Here is a 20,093-nt window from a genome sequence, read left to right as displayed (position 1 = left end):
ATCTTTTATGTGCAAATCGGAAAGTTACGTACATCATATTGTGAAAGTTACGTACATCAATCTACGTATTTCAAATACCGATTGCAGCAAATTCGGGACAGTATCATGAAGACTTTGGGTACAATTGTGAACTATTGATATAAATAAACATCCTCTTTTGGGAAGTGTATTTCACTTTACTTTCTAAAGGACAAAAACATCGCTATTCTAATTTACCTGTTTCTTCTTCCGCCATCTTGGGATGTACGTACTGCAGTTACGTACATCAGTTTAATACCAGTGCAGATACACTTTACTTGTTTTCTGTTTTTCTGTATCTCTGTTGTAAAGGGTAGAAAAAAAGTCCGAGATTTTGTCGTGTCCGAAGTTAAATGTCGTAATGTTATTTTGATTTATTTCATTATGAAATTGACATTTCAAAAAAAGTCATGGCATTCTGAAACAAAATTACTCTTTGTCACGCATTTTCTCTTTCAATAAACATCAAGCGCAGGTTTGATATGTGCTTCAAAAAGTTGTGCAATAAATTGATTGTTACATTGAATCGAAATCTATTTTCAAATGTTTCCATTTGCAACAGAGTTCTGAATTTTGATACATTTTGTATGAATCTTTTGATTTTTACTGTGACGTTACAATGCTTTAGAAGGGAAACTTTTTATCCAAGTGAAATCTTACTGTTTATCAGTTTTTACGAATTGTTTTGTACCTACTACTATATTTGTATCGTGTGGCAAAATTTTAAGGTGCCACCTTATTTTTCTATTTTATTACGTTTGTATTTATCAAGATTCATAAAAATTAGAGAGATCCCAATGTCATTCTTGTTTAGGTTGTCTGAGTTGTAGTTTTGATACTCGGGGATCTCCCTATTATAGGGTTTGTAAATAAGATGTCAACTTAATAAATGACAATTTTCAACCAAGAATATGTATTCTATTGTTAATTGCCAAGAAAAATAACAAAGCTGCGGGACATGAGAAAACCTTTTTCTTCAAATAGTATTTTATATTTTTATAAAAATGGAGAGCATAAATGATTTTATATGTATTTATTATAGATCTTTATCATATACCGTAGTGTTGGAGATACCTCTAATGATCCCTGTCCTGATGCAACAAATATAACACCAGTGACGTCATGTCCTACGAATGTTGAGGAATGGAATACAGCAAAAGAAAAGAAAAATTGCACACACGTTCAACATAACTGCCTAGATGACAATAAATCTCCCGTCTACCACTGTGTACTATCAAAAGGCACATATGAATTCGTTGATTTATGTGCACCTGTCTGGCAAAGCTCAGGTGGGTGTGATCATCCTAGATTTGATACTTCAATTATGTAAATATGTTTGTTCTATGATAATGTTAACCTTTAGGATTTGTTTCCCTATTTTGCAGGATTTTGTGTCGTCTTCAACCCTTTAATGGGTAGAATCGAAGATGATTATACAAAGAATTGCAAGGAATACATGTTATCACCCTGCCCTGATGTATATAAATCAGTCGACGTATACAAATGTAAGCAAAAGAAAATAAAGAAAGAAGAACGTACATACTAATCAGAGATAGCCAGGCTATGAGTATGACTGCATACATACATTTCAATCATATATAATTATAATTCTAGTGTAAAATAGTTTGACGTTTTTCTCACTTTCGGTCATCTAGATTTAGATACCTACAACTTGACATATAACCGGTTGCAGTGGCTCAGTGATAGAGCGTCCGTTTCATAACCGGGAGGTCGTGAGTTCGACCCCCGCTCGTGCCATGGCCACGTCAAACCTAAGACATTAAAATAGGTAGCTTTATATATAGTCATTGCTCCTTGGCCAAACACTCGGTATTTAAAAAAGAGAATCACGGGTCTTTCAGATATAACCTTAAAACCAGAGACAGGTGTTGACACGATAATGAACACTCACTTCTACGACCCTAAGCGCTAACCATACAATGTAGGTCTAAAGGACAAGGGACGTTATTGGCTATATACCGCCGAGATTTTTTTCATTTTTTCAACTTTCATACTATGCTTAATTATTCTTTTTATTTACACAACTAGGATGTTCTTCTAATCCCACTTACATGAAAATGACGTAATTTATTATGACGTCATGAATATACGCTAAAGATGAGCTGTTCAGTGGAATCTGTTGATTTGAAATAAATTATGAATAAACTTTAGCAAAAACAAATACTTTTGCTTGCAACAACCAGATTTATATTTTGCATGTTTAATTATCCATTAATATTCTTCTTTCATTATCAATATGGTGTCGGTTGTTGGCTGCAAACAATATGAATTTTGAAAACGAATGAATGCGGAAATCGTCCATTTTCGTTACGCAAAGTCACTATTTTGCATGTTATAGAACTGAAGCAAACTGTTCCATCATTTAACCTCATAAACTTTTATTTAATAAATACATGTATGTCCAGTCAAACAATTAATGCTTTCCCTAGTTTGCCATAAAAAATACAGATGATATGTCTGTCTTTCGAGTCACGGAGGCGGATCAAAAATCCACCGCATGATGAATGGAAATTATTCTACTTTCGTTTTTAAAGGTCATGGGAATATGTTTGAACGTCCTGTCTTTTCAATGAAAGATAATTTAAGAATAAATTGAATTAAAAAAATAAAATAAAATCAAAGACACGCATAGACCTTTAATAACTCGAATTTATTTGCCTTTTACAAAAATTGGACCAAAATTCGTTCATTTTCGGCAAAAATGGGTACTGATACGTTATATCTGAAGAGCTAGATAGTTGGGATGTCTATTACTTTTTCCGCTGAAGAAGGTGTTGCACGTCTCATGTTAATTTCCCTAGAGGTGTTGCATGAAAGATCGAAAAATTTAAGTTATTCAAATATATGACAAAACCAATTGGAATGTATGTCTTGATTCAATAATTTTTTAAAATAAGTTTAAAAGACGTATATTGACAAAATTAGACAAAATATTTCGAATTTAAATCAATCAATAAGCGATGTATATGGTTTTTAGCGGTAAAATGGAGGGGTATCCCCGAATTTCAGAAAAACTGCCTCCGTGAAACAAAATAAATTTAGCATGAACATGTTCTTCGAGTTTTCCTCTAAAAAAAACTTTCGCTTTGAAATTTTGTTTAACGAGGGCATTTTTTTTGTAAATTTAAAAAAATCGAAACAACTTCACTAGTATTATTTTCAACTTCACATGTACGTTAATTTTCCTCAGTAATGTATGGTCTACTGCGTGGTCAAGTGGATAAGGTCGTCGACTCTTATATATAAAGATGTTCTCTATTTTTAAAACGACCGGGTTCGACTCCCTCACGAACATATTTTTTTTTCATACTCCTTTTCCATCTAGATTTGTTTTTCTTAATTGAAACACGCTTCTAGTTTTTATAAATGTTTCATGTCAAATTTCTGTTTATTACCATGTTCCGAGTTTGAAATAAGCTTCCAACCTGGACACTGAATAAGACTCTCAACAAACACGCCGCATACAGCATGCAATACAGTCAAGGCTGCTAACGAGATCTTGTATGCTTTTCTGAACGAAAGTTGTTGACAAAGGCATGGTGTCTTTTACGAAAACCCGTTGTGAACTTTGCAAAGCTTTGGAAGAAAAAATGTAAGGCCAAACGAGGTAAATAACCCTTAAACAGTTTGAGTTTATATGTATTCCAGTAGGAAATTCCTATGTTGAATCAAATTTTACAGATGCATGTACTTTGAATAATGTTGAATTTTATTAATGCGTATTAAACTTCCCATATATTGTTTTGTGGCCAGAGTCATGTACAGTTGCCAATTGTTGGTTGTAGAAAATAATACATACGAGTATAAGAGCTTGTAGACTAGTAGTATAGAATATTAAATATTTGATACACTCGTAACATGTAACCGTATACACTGTATCTGTTTCTCATTAAAGATTGCTCATCTTTGAATTTAGTATTTATTGACTGATAAATATTTGGGTTTTTTCCTCAAATTTGAAATTAAGGTAGCTCTACCCTCATGTGACTCATCAATATTAATGTTTGAAAGTGGAAAAACGTTTTAAGAGAAATTATCTTGGAGACCATCACCATACTTTTTCAGCTTCATTTTGTTCCTATTTATTTTACATTTCATAATTATTTCTTAAGTTGATATGTTTCTTTCAACAAAAATATACGATATATTTGCGCTTACGTTTTTACCACTTTGAATTTGTTGGTTAGTTTTAACTGTCTTTTAAACGTAAGCGTAAATATATCGCATATTTTTGTTTCAAGAAACTCCTGAACTCGTTCATCTATTTAGTCGTATTACACTTTTCCTATTTGATGATTGACTTAAAAACTGTAACAGTAATAATTATCCCATTCACTTTAAACAAACTAAGTGTTTGAATTACATATTGCACGTCAGTCTTGTATTTTTGGCATTCCAAATTAAAAGACGAATAACCGTAGAAACAATATGGCGCCGCCCATATGGATCACAAAATTTTAAGTGAACGTATATAGAAATTATCTCTATTCCTTTGCTGATTTTGATTTTTTGAATTACTTTATTTGGAGATCTTGATTTTTTCCAAAAACCCTTGAAATTTTATTAATTTCACCTTATCAAAAAAATGATAGAAAATAGTACAAATGACTAGATAGGAGACATACTTCAAGCTGTATAAAATCTGTAAAATTCACAGACGCCCTGCCTCATCAAGTGCCCCCCCCCCCCCCTCCGTAACCGTAATTCTTGGATCCGCCTCTGTTAACTTTTTTAATCTTATAGAGAAAATCTGTGCAAAATTTTTTAATCACAATTTGTCAGACTAATTTGCTTGGTAAACCGCTGCGACCCGAGTTCGATTACCTGGGAGTATTTTCGATAATGTTCGAGAATTACAAGCACTATTGTTTTCAGACTTAGCTTGTAAATTAAAAAAAAAACTGCTTTAAACGAATCATTCACTAGTATATTTAAACTATCTAAACAAAACATGGCACGATCCTTGTTTACATAACAAAGAATTGTAAGCTCTGTATTCATATTTTTGCTGACCATTAGAAATACCTTAGTATTTGTATATATATTGAAAATGGGAAAAAAATTGAAAATTTTCAGCTGAAATCGTTGGGATGGTCCTTCGGTTGAGACCTCAAAACCGAGGCCCTCTGTCACAGCAGGTGTGGCACAATAAAGATCTGTCTTCCTCAAAGGCCGTAAGCGCTGAGCATAGGCCTAAATTTAGCAGCCCTTCACCGGCAATTGTGACGTCTTAATATGAGTGAAAAATCCTCGAGCGGGACGTTAAACAATATACAACCAACAACCTTTGAACTAACATTGACACAAAAACTAGAACAACGACACCAAGGTTTCTGTGTATATATTCTATATCTAATGAATACAAAATATCACATCTCAACGCATGCAATACATGTACATGTAGATATGAAAAAATCCATCCTGAAACTTGAATGATATTTCTGTGAAAATGTATTCAATCAAACTTGCCTTTAATATTCTGATTGGATTAAAGCAAGATCATCTTTGATGTCTATGGTTATGTTAAGTGCAATGAATCTACAATGGAATAAATTAGTAAACAACCGGACTACATTGTAGATCCTTGTGAAATGCTAAAACCAGAAAGTGGTTCTTAATGACAGCACTTATTCATTTAATCAAGTCTTTAAGTATTCATAAAATTGACATATAGAAGGAAGTGGAAATTATCGACTTTTTTTATCTTTAAGACCCAGGTTGCAGAAACTCACCTTCAGGCGGAAACCAACAGTCAGATGGGGAAATAACACTACCATCTACCACTTACGTAAACACTCATGCTGGAGGGGAAGACGGTAACCAATTAGACTTTTTGGAGAAGATTTTAGTTGTATGGTAAGTAAAAAATGGACTCGGTCAAGTTTTCTTGTTGTCCCTCTAAATAATAATGATATATTCTCATTAACTTTACACAACAGCGTTCCACAATTACAAAGATTCTAATATTGCTTTCAAATGCATTTTAAGCACCTATACACAATCTAAAAATCATATACCAACTATCACTAGTATGTAAAGGTATTTCAAAGATTCCTTGTCACTTCACTTATAAACACAAAACAACAATGACGTTACACTTAAGTGACGCCGCGAGAAACTGTACCTCACGATTTTGCTTTAATTAACTATATTATATGCATTTAGTTTTAGCTGCTTGAAATTCATTTCTCCTGGCATAAATTCCACTTTTGGTAATCGCACTTATACTATAACTGCCCTTTCAAAAGATGAAATTCTTCTTCAAAACCATGCGCCAGTTTTAGACCTCAGTCAACGGGTCGGATGGATATGAGTTACCGTACCTATACTGGATTCATAAACCTACAAACAAAATACATTGCTTGCTTCTCACGAACATATTAACAGCGGTGAAGGAGAAACTTCAAATGTACTGTGGAACTACATATGCCAGACGTGGTGTCAATCAAATGTGGATTCTAAAAAATTCTAAAGAAATTTTGGTAAACTTGAACTTGCAAAACTTTCTCAAATTAACATCAAAACGTATGACTTTTCAAAACTTTATACGACGATAAATGAAAGACTAGACTTTTTGACATCATATACTTTGCCCAACTATCAATTTTGTATTGCTTGTAGGAGTTATGAGATTGATCACTGTTCGTTATCTTCACCTTTCATTTAATCATCGAGTTTGTATCTTTGCTGCTGGACAGTCTGTCCCCGAGGATACTTGTCGCTCGATATATGTTCCTTCATGAATATACACAATAACGAAACAATACTGGCTGACGTCGTCCAGTATAAAAAAAGTGTCACTCTGTGTAGTGTATAAGGGACACAGGCTCCTACAGATCGGTTGGTGTCCCTCGGATTATCCTTCGAGATATCAAAGATTTGTCTTATGTACAATCGTCAGATTATCAGCTTTGGTACAAAAACTAACATTCTTACACCCAAATTAAAGACTGTTGAGTTCCTTTAAGAGATATTTTTGATAATTCCTTTTTAGACCCCATGTGTTCAACCTCAAAATGTTCTGCAAAAAATAGCAAAACTTGTGATATACTGATCACTAAAAATTCATTTAATAGTAATCTCACTGGACGTAGTTTCTGTACCAAAACTTTTGATAATTTGACTTGTAAATCCTCTAACGCTGTCTACGCCATTGAGTGTAACATGTGTGGCTTAATTTATGTGAGAGAAACCAAGGGTTAACTAATAAAAGAATATCGGGGCACATATTTCAAATTAATAATGGAGGTAACCAACTTCTTTACATTCATTTTAATGCACCGGACCACTCCATCTTGTCCATGAGGGTAAGGATTTGGGAAAAAAATTACCATCACACAAACAATCCAACATTAAGCACCCCTTTTCGTAGACAACGAGAAGATCACTGGATCAGGACCCTAGGCACTGCATTTCCATATGGATGCAATGATAATGTATATGATGTGGGAAATTTGACTAGTCCACAAGGAAATAACGTGAATGTGGTGGGACTCTTTCCCAATACCCAAAGACGGAAACGCAGTCAAGGACACCGTTCATATAAAAGACCAAGTATAAATGATGTCACACGACCACGGATGAAGAGTAGCAAGCTACCTTCAAGAAGCCCTTCCGCCGACTATACTGTGGGGATCCGTGAGCGATCTACTCTAGGAAGAGGAGATGGACCCATCCACCACCTTCTGGAGGACTTAACCATCCCCGGATCTTCAAGAAGACCCGTCCCCATTTCCAGGGGATCCGAGGATTGACCACCATCGTCGCCTCGCCGCAACAAACCTAGTGTAGTAGGGCCCCTACTGGGCAGTCTGCACTTTAAATCTTCACCATCGTCGTCACTTTTGCCTGACGTCAACAGACAATTAGGTCCACATCATACTCGTACAAAACTTTATTCTGTTCCATTGAGAGTTTTACACACGTTATTGGAAGAAGCTTTGGCTAGTCTATACTTGGATTTTTCAACACCTGAATATAGACTGAACTCTATGATTATGGATGTTGTCTATCACAGACTCTCTACACCAGCACGGGTCATAGGTGATATTCCTTCCAACTCATGCCGCCATTTCCTTAAGCTCACATTTACAAACAAAGGAATAGATGCCGTCAACATAAGCAACATTCTTCGTCATAAAAGGGTTCAGTCGTGTATTCCAACTTATTCAAGTTCAAGTCTACACCGTGTATTTCCTACAGCTATACTTCTAATATTGCATCCAAACTTTTTAATTATAAACAAACTTTGCAGTGCCTAGATATAGACCATTTTATACGTAATCCACTGATGTGTTCTTGTTCTTCATCTTCTTTCAACTATAGTCCAGCAGGACATGTCATTACTGGTGATGGTGATATAGTTGAAAATAAGGACCTCAAATCACTTATTCTAAAAGGTCCTAAATACAGAGAACCCCGGTCGTTTAATTGGCGACAGAACTTCATCTCTATGATGAACTTTGTCAAAGATTATGCCAGACGATGGGCTAAATATGAAAAAGAAGAACTTGATACATTGTCAGAATGGGTTAAAAGCATAAGAGGAATATTAAAATATATGAAAACAAAAGTACGTACCATCTATCCTTCTGTGTATAGTAAACCAGAAGTGATAAAAGAATTAGATAGGTTACATGAGGAATATGTTTTGGTTCCAGCTGACAAAGCTAATAACAACATTGTCTTTGTTTGTAAGGCTCATTAGTACAACTGTATTTTCAACGAATTCAAGCATTAATTCCACTTTTAGTAATCGTACTTATACTCCAACTGCCCTTTCAAAAGATGAAGTTCTTCAAAACCATGCTTCAGTTTTAGACACATTTAATATCCCAATCAATGAGTCGAATGAATATGAGTTACCGTACCTATACTGGATTTCTAACCTACATTTTAACCCTTACAAACAAAGATACATTGCTGGATCCAGTAAGTGCTCTACTAAGCCCCTATCTTTGCTTCTCACGAATATATTAACAGTTGTGAAGGAGAAACTTCAAACTTACTGTGCGACTACATATGCCAGAAGTGGTGTTAACGAAATGTGGATTCTAAAACATTCTAAAGAATTTTGAAATAGGAGAATTTTTCCTAAATCAATAACATTAAAACCTATGACTTTTCAACACTATAAACGACCATTCCTCACGAAAAATTAAAGACTATACTTTTTGACATCACAGACAGTTGCTTCTTCAACAAAAATTGAAAAGGGAAATATATCTAGTGATCTGTCATTCAAAAACTTACTTTTGTTAAACACCACTCTGATTCCACGCACAAGTACTCTGAAGTTGAAATAAATAATATGCTACAGTTCCTCATTGACAATATCTTGTCTTTGGTGGTCAGGTCTACCAACAGTCTGTTGGAATTCCCATGGGCACGAATTGTGCTCCTTTGTTAGCTGATCTGTTTCTATATTCATATGAAGCAGAATTTATTCAAAAACTTCTACGTAAGAAGAAAAAATATCTCGTTGTGGCCTTCAGTTCGACATTTAGATATATCGAGGACGTTTTATCTATTAACAATAATAACTTTCATTCATATGTAGATTTGATATATCTCTGTGAGCTCGAAATAAAAGACACCACAGAGTCGTCCACTTCTGCTTCATACTTAGATATTTTATTGAAAGTAGACATTAACGGCAAACTAACAACTCAACTGTATGACAAAAGGGATGATTTCAGCTTCTCCATCGTCAACTTCCCATATTTATGTAGCAATATTCCATTATTACCTGTATATGGTGTTTATATATCTCAACTGATTCTATATGCAAGAGCTTCTTCTGCGTATAGTCAGTTTTTAAATCGAGGTTAGCTACTGACAAACAAGTTAATGGTACAGGGGTTTCAACAGTCTCGATTGAAGTCGGCATTTCGCAAATTCTATGGTCGTTATAACGATGTAGTTCGTCAATACAACCTATCATTGGGTCAAATGCTGTCTGACGTGTTTCATACCGATTGTACAAAAACTGGGCACCACCATATAACTGAAAAATTGTTGAGTGTGGCGGAAAACATCAAATCAAATCAAATCATACCGATTGTTAAGCCGTTCTTGACACACTGATTTCGACTGCGGATAACTCCGTTTACCTGAACAGGATATAGGGCTCACCGCAGGTGTGACCGGTCGACAGGGGGTGCTTACTCCTTCTAGGACCCTGATCCCACCCTGGTGTGTCCAGGGCTCCGAGTTTGCCCAACTATATATTTTGTATTGCTTGTAGGAGTTATGAGATTGACCACTGTTCGTTATCTTCACCTTTCATACAGGTGATATGCATATGATGGTGAAATATTAATACATATATATTAGAAGTTGATGATGATGAAATTGAAGTCATACCTTCTGTCATAAAGTTGAGTTGTTAGATTGCCATTTTTATCAGTAAAACATACATATATGAATGAGATGTGGGATACACCGTGGTTCACTGCGATATATGGAACCGACGTATTGATAAAAATGAATGATGTTGATATATATATGTAAAACTTATACGGTACCAATTTTTATGCACCAGATGCGCATTTCGACAAATAATGTCTCTTCAGTGATGCTCAACCGAAATGTTTGAAATCCGAAATAACAATGAAGTTTTAGAGCTATTATAGGGAAAAACAGTGTGCCAAAAAAGTGGAGTCAAATTCGTCTAAGGAGAAGAGCTATGCGTGAGGGAGATAATCCTTAATTTTGAAATGAATTTCTAAATTTTATAACAGCAATTTTTGTTTCTTGATTTCAAAGATGGGTGAGTAACACGAGAAAAGTTCCTACAAGTGGTCGGATATGAAAAAACCCCATAAAATGTTCGAATTCGTCTTTCAGTTTTGAAGTGTTTAAGGAATTATTTTAATTCTGGGGCAAATTATACGAGTATAATCTGGTTTGGGTCAGTTTACACTTTTTTATAATCCGCTTTGCGTAAACTGACCCAAATCAGATTATACTCGTATAATATAGTCGTTCCTTTTAATCTAATGCAAGAGACAAATATACATAAAATGTACATAAACTCGGAAAAATACAAGTCAACTGAGCCGCGCAATGTTTCACTTAGCAACAACAACGAAGCGTTTAGCTGTGAAGGTCGCCATCTTAAATCTTAGTTCTACGGAGCCTAGCCTATTTATCAAAATATTTTATCGAAGGTGGTGTTTGTCATGATAAAAATATGTTTAGACTATGCATGCAATGCGTATTTCGCTGCCCTTTAGAGATATAAATTGACTCATCTCCAACAGATTGAGAAAATACGGGAAATTGCATTGTTTAGGCCTACCCAAAATAAACCTTCAAATAGGCATATCAGAAAATGCAATAATTTGCGGCTTTTAACTCCGTGAAAACTTCTACTACATGAAAGCTTACCCTTGCATGCAACGTTGTCGTTATGTATATTACAATCCACTTGTTAATGTGACTGACGTCATGTGATAAAATGTGACGTATGAATTTTTGTTTGCTTTGTTGAAAGGAAACACCCCCCTTTTTCCCCAGTGAGAAATGTATTTCAAACTGAACAGAGCAATGCTTACTTGGTAAATCATTAATTCGAATATAATATCTTTTTTAAATCTATTATTCGACCATCATACAGGGAAATATGTTTTACGACAGTGATTTGCAAGCGTACAAGTAGAAGCTAATATTGACAACGAGAAAACAATATGTGTATCAAACCAAAGTGTCCTATTGTACACGTTGGCTTTCAATTCCATAGAAGACTGAAAAAGTACTGCGATGTAAATTTAGAGAGAGAGAAAAAAAATAGTTCCGGCATCTAGTTGTCAAGGTGGTGTGTCCCCATAACAAACCAGGTTATACAAAAATAACCTGCGTTCCTCAATTGGAATTTGACCAATCAGAGACAAGGATACATTAAGAATTAAAATATGTATATTTACCATAGGTTGAAACATACCAGGAATTAGATTATTTGAAATATCTGAAAGTGAAAATTATATCACAGTCAAAACCACTTTATAATCGAGTTTGGTAAAATTTCAACGTGTGTGGATCGACTCTCCATCTATTTCTAATCATACATGTATACTTATTAAAACACTGAAAACGTATGTTTTTCAGTTTTCTGATGAAAGATGACCAAATCCTACGTTTTGTAAAAATTGAAAACGGTATTTTATAAGTTGTCCTCAAAACAATTTTAAGCAAGTGGTCTAAACCACTGGACACGAAGGTGATTTGTACGTAGAGCATTTGGAGAATGGTTTCGATATCTCTAATATCTCTTTATTTTCATAAATGCTTGGTGGCTACCATTCTATTTCCCCCCGATTTTTTTATGTAGTCTAATAATAAAAATGTCAAATATCAGTTTATCAAAAGAAACACTTACAAGATAACAAATATCGGGTATGTACATGTATTTCGATGAATAGGCATGGTCCTCGTCATGTTCACTCATTTTCTTTGCTAAAAATGTTTTGAAATTACCAAGAATGCATATTCAATTTACACAATCTCTCGAATATGTAAGCCATTGATAATTCATACGAATTTATTGTTTGTTGTAAATAAGATACTTACTTTCAGTACAGGAATTCTAAGCATGATACTGGTTGCACTGGTAGTCTCTATCTACAGACATGAAACACGAGGTAAGTAGTGCGTGTCCTTATGACAATGAGTCCATTTTATGCGACATCCACTTTTGCTTGTAGTGTTTTATTTTTTCCTCTAAATGTCATGTCTTCTTACCTGTATATTCTTGCATGAAATGTTTTATTTATGTTCTTTTGTTAATCTGTGATATGTCTGTATATGTGAACATGAATGCTATGTCTATTAAATTGTCTTTGATGTATGTGATAGTCAGTTTAAAATCTCTACAGAGCTTGTGTTGACTTGTTAAATGTATGTAGTACCGACTTTATTAAAGTTTACTTACTTACCGGTTTCGGTAGCTCAGTAGTCAGAGCGGTAGTTTTATAACCGCGAGTTTTGAGTTCGAGTCCCGCTCGATGTCATGGCCGCGTGAAACGTAAGACGTAAACATAAGTAGTGATTGCTTCTTTCCCAAACGTTCGACATTTAAAAGTAAGAGTCGCGGGTCTTTCAGACATGACCAAAAAACGGTGGTACTAATCACGACAGACGTTTACGCGTTAAATAACCCTTACTGTTATGGCCCTGAGTGCCAAGAATTGGTCTAAATTTGTTATACTTTACCTACAGCTGGTGTCACCTCCATCCGAGTGAACGGATGTAAAACAAACAAAGGGAACACGTTTTTAACATATCTTATATATCATCAATTAAGAAATAAGTGATGTATGATTAAACGAGCGTTTACAGACTATGTTAATGTTTCCAATATCGAATCAAAACATTTTTCAGAATTCACATCTCAAGTTTTCCATCCAAAATGACTTCCAAAAATTAAACAGTGATTGACACTTATCTAAACTTACTTTAATTAATATTGTAAGTGAGAGTCCAATGCTTGTTTTGCATAATTATCGACAATTTAATAAAATTTATCGATAATTTGATAAAAATTAAACAGTGATTGACACTTATCTAAACTTACTTTAATTTATATTGTAAGTGAGAGTCCAATGCTTGTTTTCTATAAGCTCGCCTTTTTTATCAAATTTTGTCCGTACTTGTTGCTGTTGACCATAATAATCACATTTGCGACCTCTACATCACATAATTATATTCTATCAATTTCAGCCATACTCGCTGCAAAATATGGTTTACATGTAGATTCAAAATTGGTTAATGAACAATTATCACACTTTTCAAGGATAAATATTCAGGAAATGGCATGGGATATTAAAAAGATTTACTATTCAAAGCTTTCATACATTTTAAACAAACCATGTCCCCGGGGCACAACAGAACTACGTCAGCAGATGACTAACGGACGAAAATACTTTCAAAATGCTTATCATGAATTTCAAATATATGTACATGTTGTCGATAATGATTTTTCCTTTTAAAATATAGAAATTTCACACAAAGTTCTTCGGAAAATGTCATTTTATAAAGATTAATGGACATGCTTTGTTTAAATTCTACATGTATAATTATATTGCACAACACTCAACAAACAATATTTACATTCGCTGAATCTTTTCTCTTATATTTCTTTTGAAACTGACATTGCCTTCATCATACAATGAATGCATGGTTGTTGCAAACTAGTTCGATCTGGTTTTTTGTATCACCTGTCTGCTTAATCATTACCAAATATGCAACGTCATCAAGGTCAAAGTGTGCATTGGCTGTTCCGTTTAACGTAACGAATGGGTCAGCCATGATATTTCAGGACTTAAATCTAGTTTATATTTTTTTCCCAAACATACTTAAAAATATAAATATAAACAATAAAAGGTATTTCTTTGTTGTTTCATCCACAAGCAATTGTATCGCTTGAGTTCGAATTTATATTTATAGAATAAAGGTATAGAACTCTAGATATAAGGTACCCAAGTTAGCCGTTGCAAACACAAACCAAATGTTATAAAATTCTACTATGTATTCTGATATATTCATACATAATCAATCTACATTACTACCACAGTTCATCCCGAAATTCCGTATACTTCCCAAGATATGCGAAATTGAATTCGGCAAAATGCATATTCTTTTTTTCGTCGACTTTTAGATGGACTCTGCCACTAAACGACTAAACAGAATATTTGAGCATTGCAACAAGCTATTACATAGAATTTGCAACATTGGATATCACTTTTAAAGCGCGTAGCTGCTTTATTGCCACCAGTTGGATTTTGCTTTCGTCATCGCCATTCCGGTTTATCGCCACCTATAGGCAAATTTATGCATCACTATAGTAAAGAGGTCGTGTTTAAAGTAGTCGTAATTTTGCAACCAATCTAGTATGGGGTTTACATTCTTATCCGCAAGGGCATTTCCCCCCGGAAATACAGTTCGTTGGACAGTTGATAAAATATGTATAAAAAGGTGATATATTTTCGCCCTCATTCTGGGGAAAAGTAGGACACAGAAGCACGTCATTCTTCAGTTAAAATTTCCGTTTGAATCTGCGCCTGTAATAATGAAAGTGATTAAAAAGAAATTCAAAATTTAAAAATCAATGAGAAGCTGTACATGAAACCGTTTTGGATAGAGTGCCTTTGCATTGTAACCTTCGCATAGCGGTTAGAGGTCAAGAAAATCAATACTTTTGCATTATGCAATCTATAATTAGAAGCCACGTCATTTAGCTACACACTAGTCATGAGGGTTTTCCATTTGTGTTTTGATTGCTTTTCCGACTCGGTAAACATTTTACTCGACACCGCTAAAATGTATGCAACACATTAAAAAAAATTAACAACACAGTAAGATCTGCGTCGACCGTGAACGAGAAAGAACTTGATGTGTACAATTATGTTTTGACAGCGAAGGACAGAGATCGGTGTTTCAGAGGGGCGATATTGCGTAACTGATTACACCTCCCCCGATCATATAGGTCATGTGGGAATTTAGAGCATGCAACGGTGTTAGGCTTACCTTACCATTTTTAAACGACCAAGATATTTTTCAGAATCATCGTCAACACAATCAAATTTGATTTCGTTTTTTTTTTTTAGTTTCAAAACTGAGACTGAAAATAATGATCTCGGGGGAGGAAAAGACAAAGGGTAAAAAAGTATAGGTCTGCGTTTACGGAAGACAGTGCTTCAAATTTTACGAGGACTGTTTACTGAAAACCGTTGCCATTGTGTCAAGCATGAATGTAAAATGGTTTGCCGTCCACAGCACGCTACACACAATGAAAAGTAATCGTGTTTTCAATTTGTTTGTACTTCAAAACAATGACAGGTATATGATTAGTCAGCCCTCGGGCTGACTAGTTATCATACGAAGAACTTCAAATGCGCTTGCGCTCTTTGGAACTGTAGGCATTGAGGTGATCTTGAAGTACATGTAGGTCATTCTTGATCACTTCGTAACAATAAAAAGAATTCTGTGATCTGTGTGCATTGATTTGCAAATATAAAATATGTTGTCTATAACAGATATCTGTATTTTCAGTTAAAATAAGAAAGTCTTACAAAACGGACACATTATTTTCCTCGCTCAATAAAAAACAAAACTGGTTTAAATTAAACTGGTTCCCACTTTGAAGGTAATCTTTAAGTACGTCATTCCTAAGAACTTCGTTACGAATCCGTTTTATTGATTTTACGATTAAAATTTATTCTTTACACCATAATCATATCTGTTATATCAGTAGAAATAAGAACATTTTACTAAATGGAAAAATAATTTCATAGAAACCTTCAACGTAAACTGGCAGTGTTGTAGGTTCTTAAGTAAACTGGTCAATTTTAACTGGTTTGCAGTTCTTACCTGTGTTTCACGCAGCGAAGCATAAAAATGTAAATAAGATCCCTGTATATGATGCTTGGCCCCTGAAACTATTTCGTTGAGTAATATTAGGTTTATCTTTCCGTTCATATACATGTACATTTGAAACACAGGTTATTTTAACTTTTAAAATAAAAGCTGAAAAGATTATTTCTTCCAAAAAAAAAAAATAATAATAACGTTTGCCAATGCTGAAATATATTCCAACAGGGATAAAAATCCAGTGGCTGACTCTCTAAGCTTTTTTCAAAAGCTAAACTTGGACATGTATATCCGTACGTATGAATGAGGGGAAGGGGGCATAGTTCTACTGGGTAACGGGTGGTTTCGTCCCGATTACTTATTCGCACCTAGTGGATTCGCACCAAGTGGTTTCAATGCAGGTAACATAAGGTAGAAGATTGGCTTATAGTCGAGTGGTTTCACCCCGATGTACTAATCGAGTGGTTTCACCCCGATTTACCTGCGTAGAATCTAGTTATATGTACAACAGCGTGTAGGTGCCCGTGCGAATTGGTGTACTGTAGTTACCGATGTCTGACATCGATAAAGTGTAGAAAATATTCCTGTTTACTTTATCTTTTGCAAACTATCTAAATTGTGGTCTGTAATTTCATTCAATTTCACTGGCAGTAAATGCCTCTTGAAAGTATGTTTGTTATGAAATATATATCAATGATATTTTTTTTATGATTGTTAATTTTTCAAAAAATTAAATTCTTCATTTTGTGATTTATATAAATATATCTAAGATTAATAAAATCACATAATAGACACACTAATTTGATGTACATAATGCCAATTCTGTTTGATATGATAATATTTACTTACTGATTTTCCACAATGAAAGCAACTTGCCATGGCAAAAATTCTTGGCATCATGATAAAAATGGACATAGTTTGGACGTCAGTAAATTAATATACTGTATGAAAGGTGAAGATAAAAAAACAGTGATCAATCTTATAACTCTTACAAGCTTATAGTATTCATTAATTTCAATTAAATTGCTCATCGTTAAAAGAGAGCATGCTCTGATCAATCGTCCCAATCACTGTTGCCGTATATAAACATCCAAAAATTGTTGGTATAAGCTTGTTCTGGGTATAGTCAGTTTTTAAATCGAGGTAAGCTACTGACAAACAAGTTGATGTACAGGGATTTCAACAGTCTCGATTGAAGTCAGCATTTCGCAAATTCTATGGTCGTTATAACGATCTAGTTCGTCAATACAACCTCGCATTGGGTCAAATGCTGTCTGACGTGTTTCATACCGATTGTTAAGCCGTTCTTGGCACACTGATTTGACTGCGGATAACTCCGTTTACCTGATCAGGATATGGGGCTCATGGCGGGTGTGACCTATCAACAGGGGATGCTTACTCCTCCTAGGCACCTGATCCCACCTCTGGTGTGTCCAGGGGTCCGTGTTTGTCCAACTATCTATTTTGTATTGCTTGTAGGAGTTATGAGATTGATCACTGCTCGTTATCTTCACCTTGCATTGAGCGTCGGAAAATTAATATATGCATGTAGCATTCATTAATTTCAATTCAATTGCTCATCGTTAAAGGAGAGTATGCACTGATCAATTGTTCCGACCACTGTTGCTACATACTCAATGGGGGCGAAACCACTTGGGACGAATCCACTTGGGGCGTACAGGTAAAGGTGCGAATCCACTAGGTGCGAATAGTTAATCGGGACGAAACCACCCGTATTCGTTTTACTGTCTTTTTTTTTTTTTTTTTTGTTCTCCGTCCTCACATTTTGTTTTCGTCGAACGATATTTTCCTATTAAAAAAATGCATATAGTTTTTCGGCGAGATGCCTCTTCATTATTTCTAACAGGAACAATATTAGTAGTGAAGATTTTTTTTATTAAAGATCATGGAGACCGATACCCTCCCCATATGAATATGATGATACCAATAGATATAGTATATAGTCCGTATATGAGTTTACACTGCCTATTCCGCAATCTCTTTGTTAAGGGACCAGTCAAGCTTAGTTGCGTATAGCAGAGCAGTTTGAACACTACCGTTTGAAAATTACTTTTGTAACTTTTAAGTGCCTAGCTTGGGATTCTCAATGAGCTTATACATTTACATGTTGTAAATATTATATATTTATTGCGAGTCACTTCTGTTACATTCTTTTCATATTAGAACTCCTACACAAGCTTTTTGGGTTATAAGTTGTACCGGTCAAAATGGCTGTGCATACGGTTTTAGAAATTGTATGAAATGTCATATGAGTTTTGAAATTAGGGTCAATCTCCAAGGTCAGAATTACCAGGTCAAAGATCACGTATAAAATGTAAGGCGTTACCATATGGAATCGTTACGTAAATGATGAAAGCCCTACTTCAAACAGTTCAAGAGATTTTGAATAGGTTCTTTTCATTAATGTTGGTCAAACTCCAAAGTCAAAAGGGTATAAACTTTGGTACAAAAATGGCATGTCACAAGGAATGTACATTTATGAAACATGAAAGCCCTATCACTTACAACTCAAAAGTAATAAGAAAGGATAAAGTTTCGAACAGACCGTCAGACAAGGAAAAAAACAATATACCCCCAACTATAGTCACAAAGGCATAGCAAAAACTTGAACCCACATAACTTGGGAACATTTTGATTTAATTTAGTGTGGTCCTCCTACTTTTTAAAAGAACTTCTTTTAATTAATGTCCTGTATATTCCTATATATAACTTTGATCCCCCATTATGGACTCGTCTGACACCCAGGGGTTATACTTTGGAAGAAAAAATTTGAATCACTTTAATGTCAGGAAGCTTTCTTGTAAATTTCAACTTTTCTGACTCAGTGGTTCTTGAGAAGATTTTTAAAGATGTTTCTTAAATACCATCATGTAAAACTTTGATCAACTATTGTGTCCTCAACCTATCCCCGGGGCTCATGATTTGAACAAACTTCAATGTAGGTCAATCCTAACACATGAGTTATCTTTCCTTAATCCGGAAAGTAGTGCTCTTGCGTAATGCAGTTTAACACTTCCGGGTATTATATTCGAGAAGCTTCATTATCTACAGTGCAAAAGGTCGCAAAGATATTGCTGTATAATTTTACAGCAATTACGCCAACAAATATGTTAACGTTGATAAAAACATCACAATGCATAGGTTTCCTTAACGTTTAAATAGAGGAGGACAATACCACCCCACCCACCCCATATAATGTTTTATCGTTAAAGTGAGGTAATTTCCTACCGAGGGCCTGTCCCAAGAGACAGTTATATTATTGTAACTACCCTCCGCTTCCAGAATTTCACGTGTTTTATGACTGAAATTAGTATATATCACATATTGCATCCTCGATCAGGATCTTTACTCTGGACCTTAACTTAGAACCCCGTGTTTTAATACAGTCAGATTTATAATAAAATATCAGAGGTTGCTTGTTCTTTATCAATGTAGTATATTCAGCGATAAAAGTTCTGACACAATATACGTCTAGGTATGTCGGACTGACACTTCTGGATTCTGGAAATGTCCACCTCCTTCGATAGGCAAGTAAAATTTAACCCAGTTTGTACTTGTAAATGAGAGGCCAATGACAGACTCCAACTGAATACTCAAAAATATTTTTTTTAATCGTTACAAACGATCATTAAACTGACATTTACACATTTTTATGAAAATAAAAT

General features: G+C 34.7%; 1 protein-coding gene across 2 annotated transcripts in view; it reads left to right on the top strand.

Moving 5' to 3' along the window:
- LOC125677158 (uncharacterized) overlaps positions 1–20,093 on the top strand; it is a 44,930-nt gene that overhangs the window by 9,689 nt on the left and 15,148 nt on the right. For both annotated transcript variants that reach the window (XM_048915133.2, XM_048915132.2), the window contains 4 exons: positions 1,061–1,307; positions 1,404–1,523; positions 5,751–5,895; positions 12,616–12,680. In XM_048915133.2, coding sequence (XP_048771090.2) covers positions 1,061–1,307; positions 1,404–1,523; positions 5,751–5,895; positions 12,616–12,680 — 577 coding nt within the window. The remainder of the gene's footprint in view (positions 1–1,060; positions 1,308–1,403; positions 1,524–5,750; positions 5,896–12,615; positions 12,681–20,093) is intronic.

The sequence above is a fragment of the Ostrea edulis genome, chromosome 3 (assembly GCF_947568905.1).
Source record: "Ostrea edulis chromosome 3, xbOstEdul1.1, whole genome shotgun sequence".
NCBI lineage: Eukaryota > Metazoa > Mollusca > Bivalvia > Ostreida > Ostreidae > Ostrea > Ostrea edulis.
The sequence above is the reverse complement of the archived record's forward strand: the minus strand, read 5'-3'. Positions and strand labels throughout refer to the sequence as shown.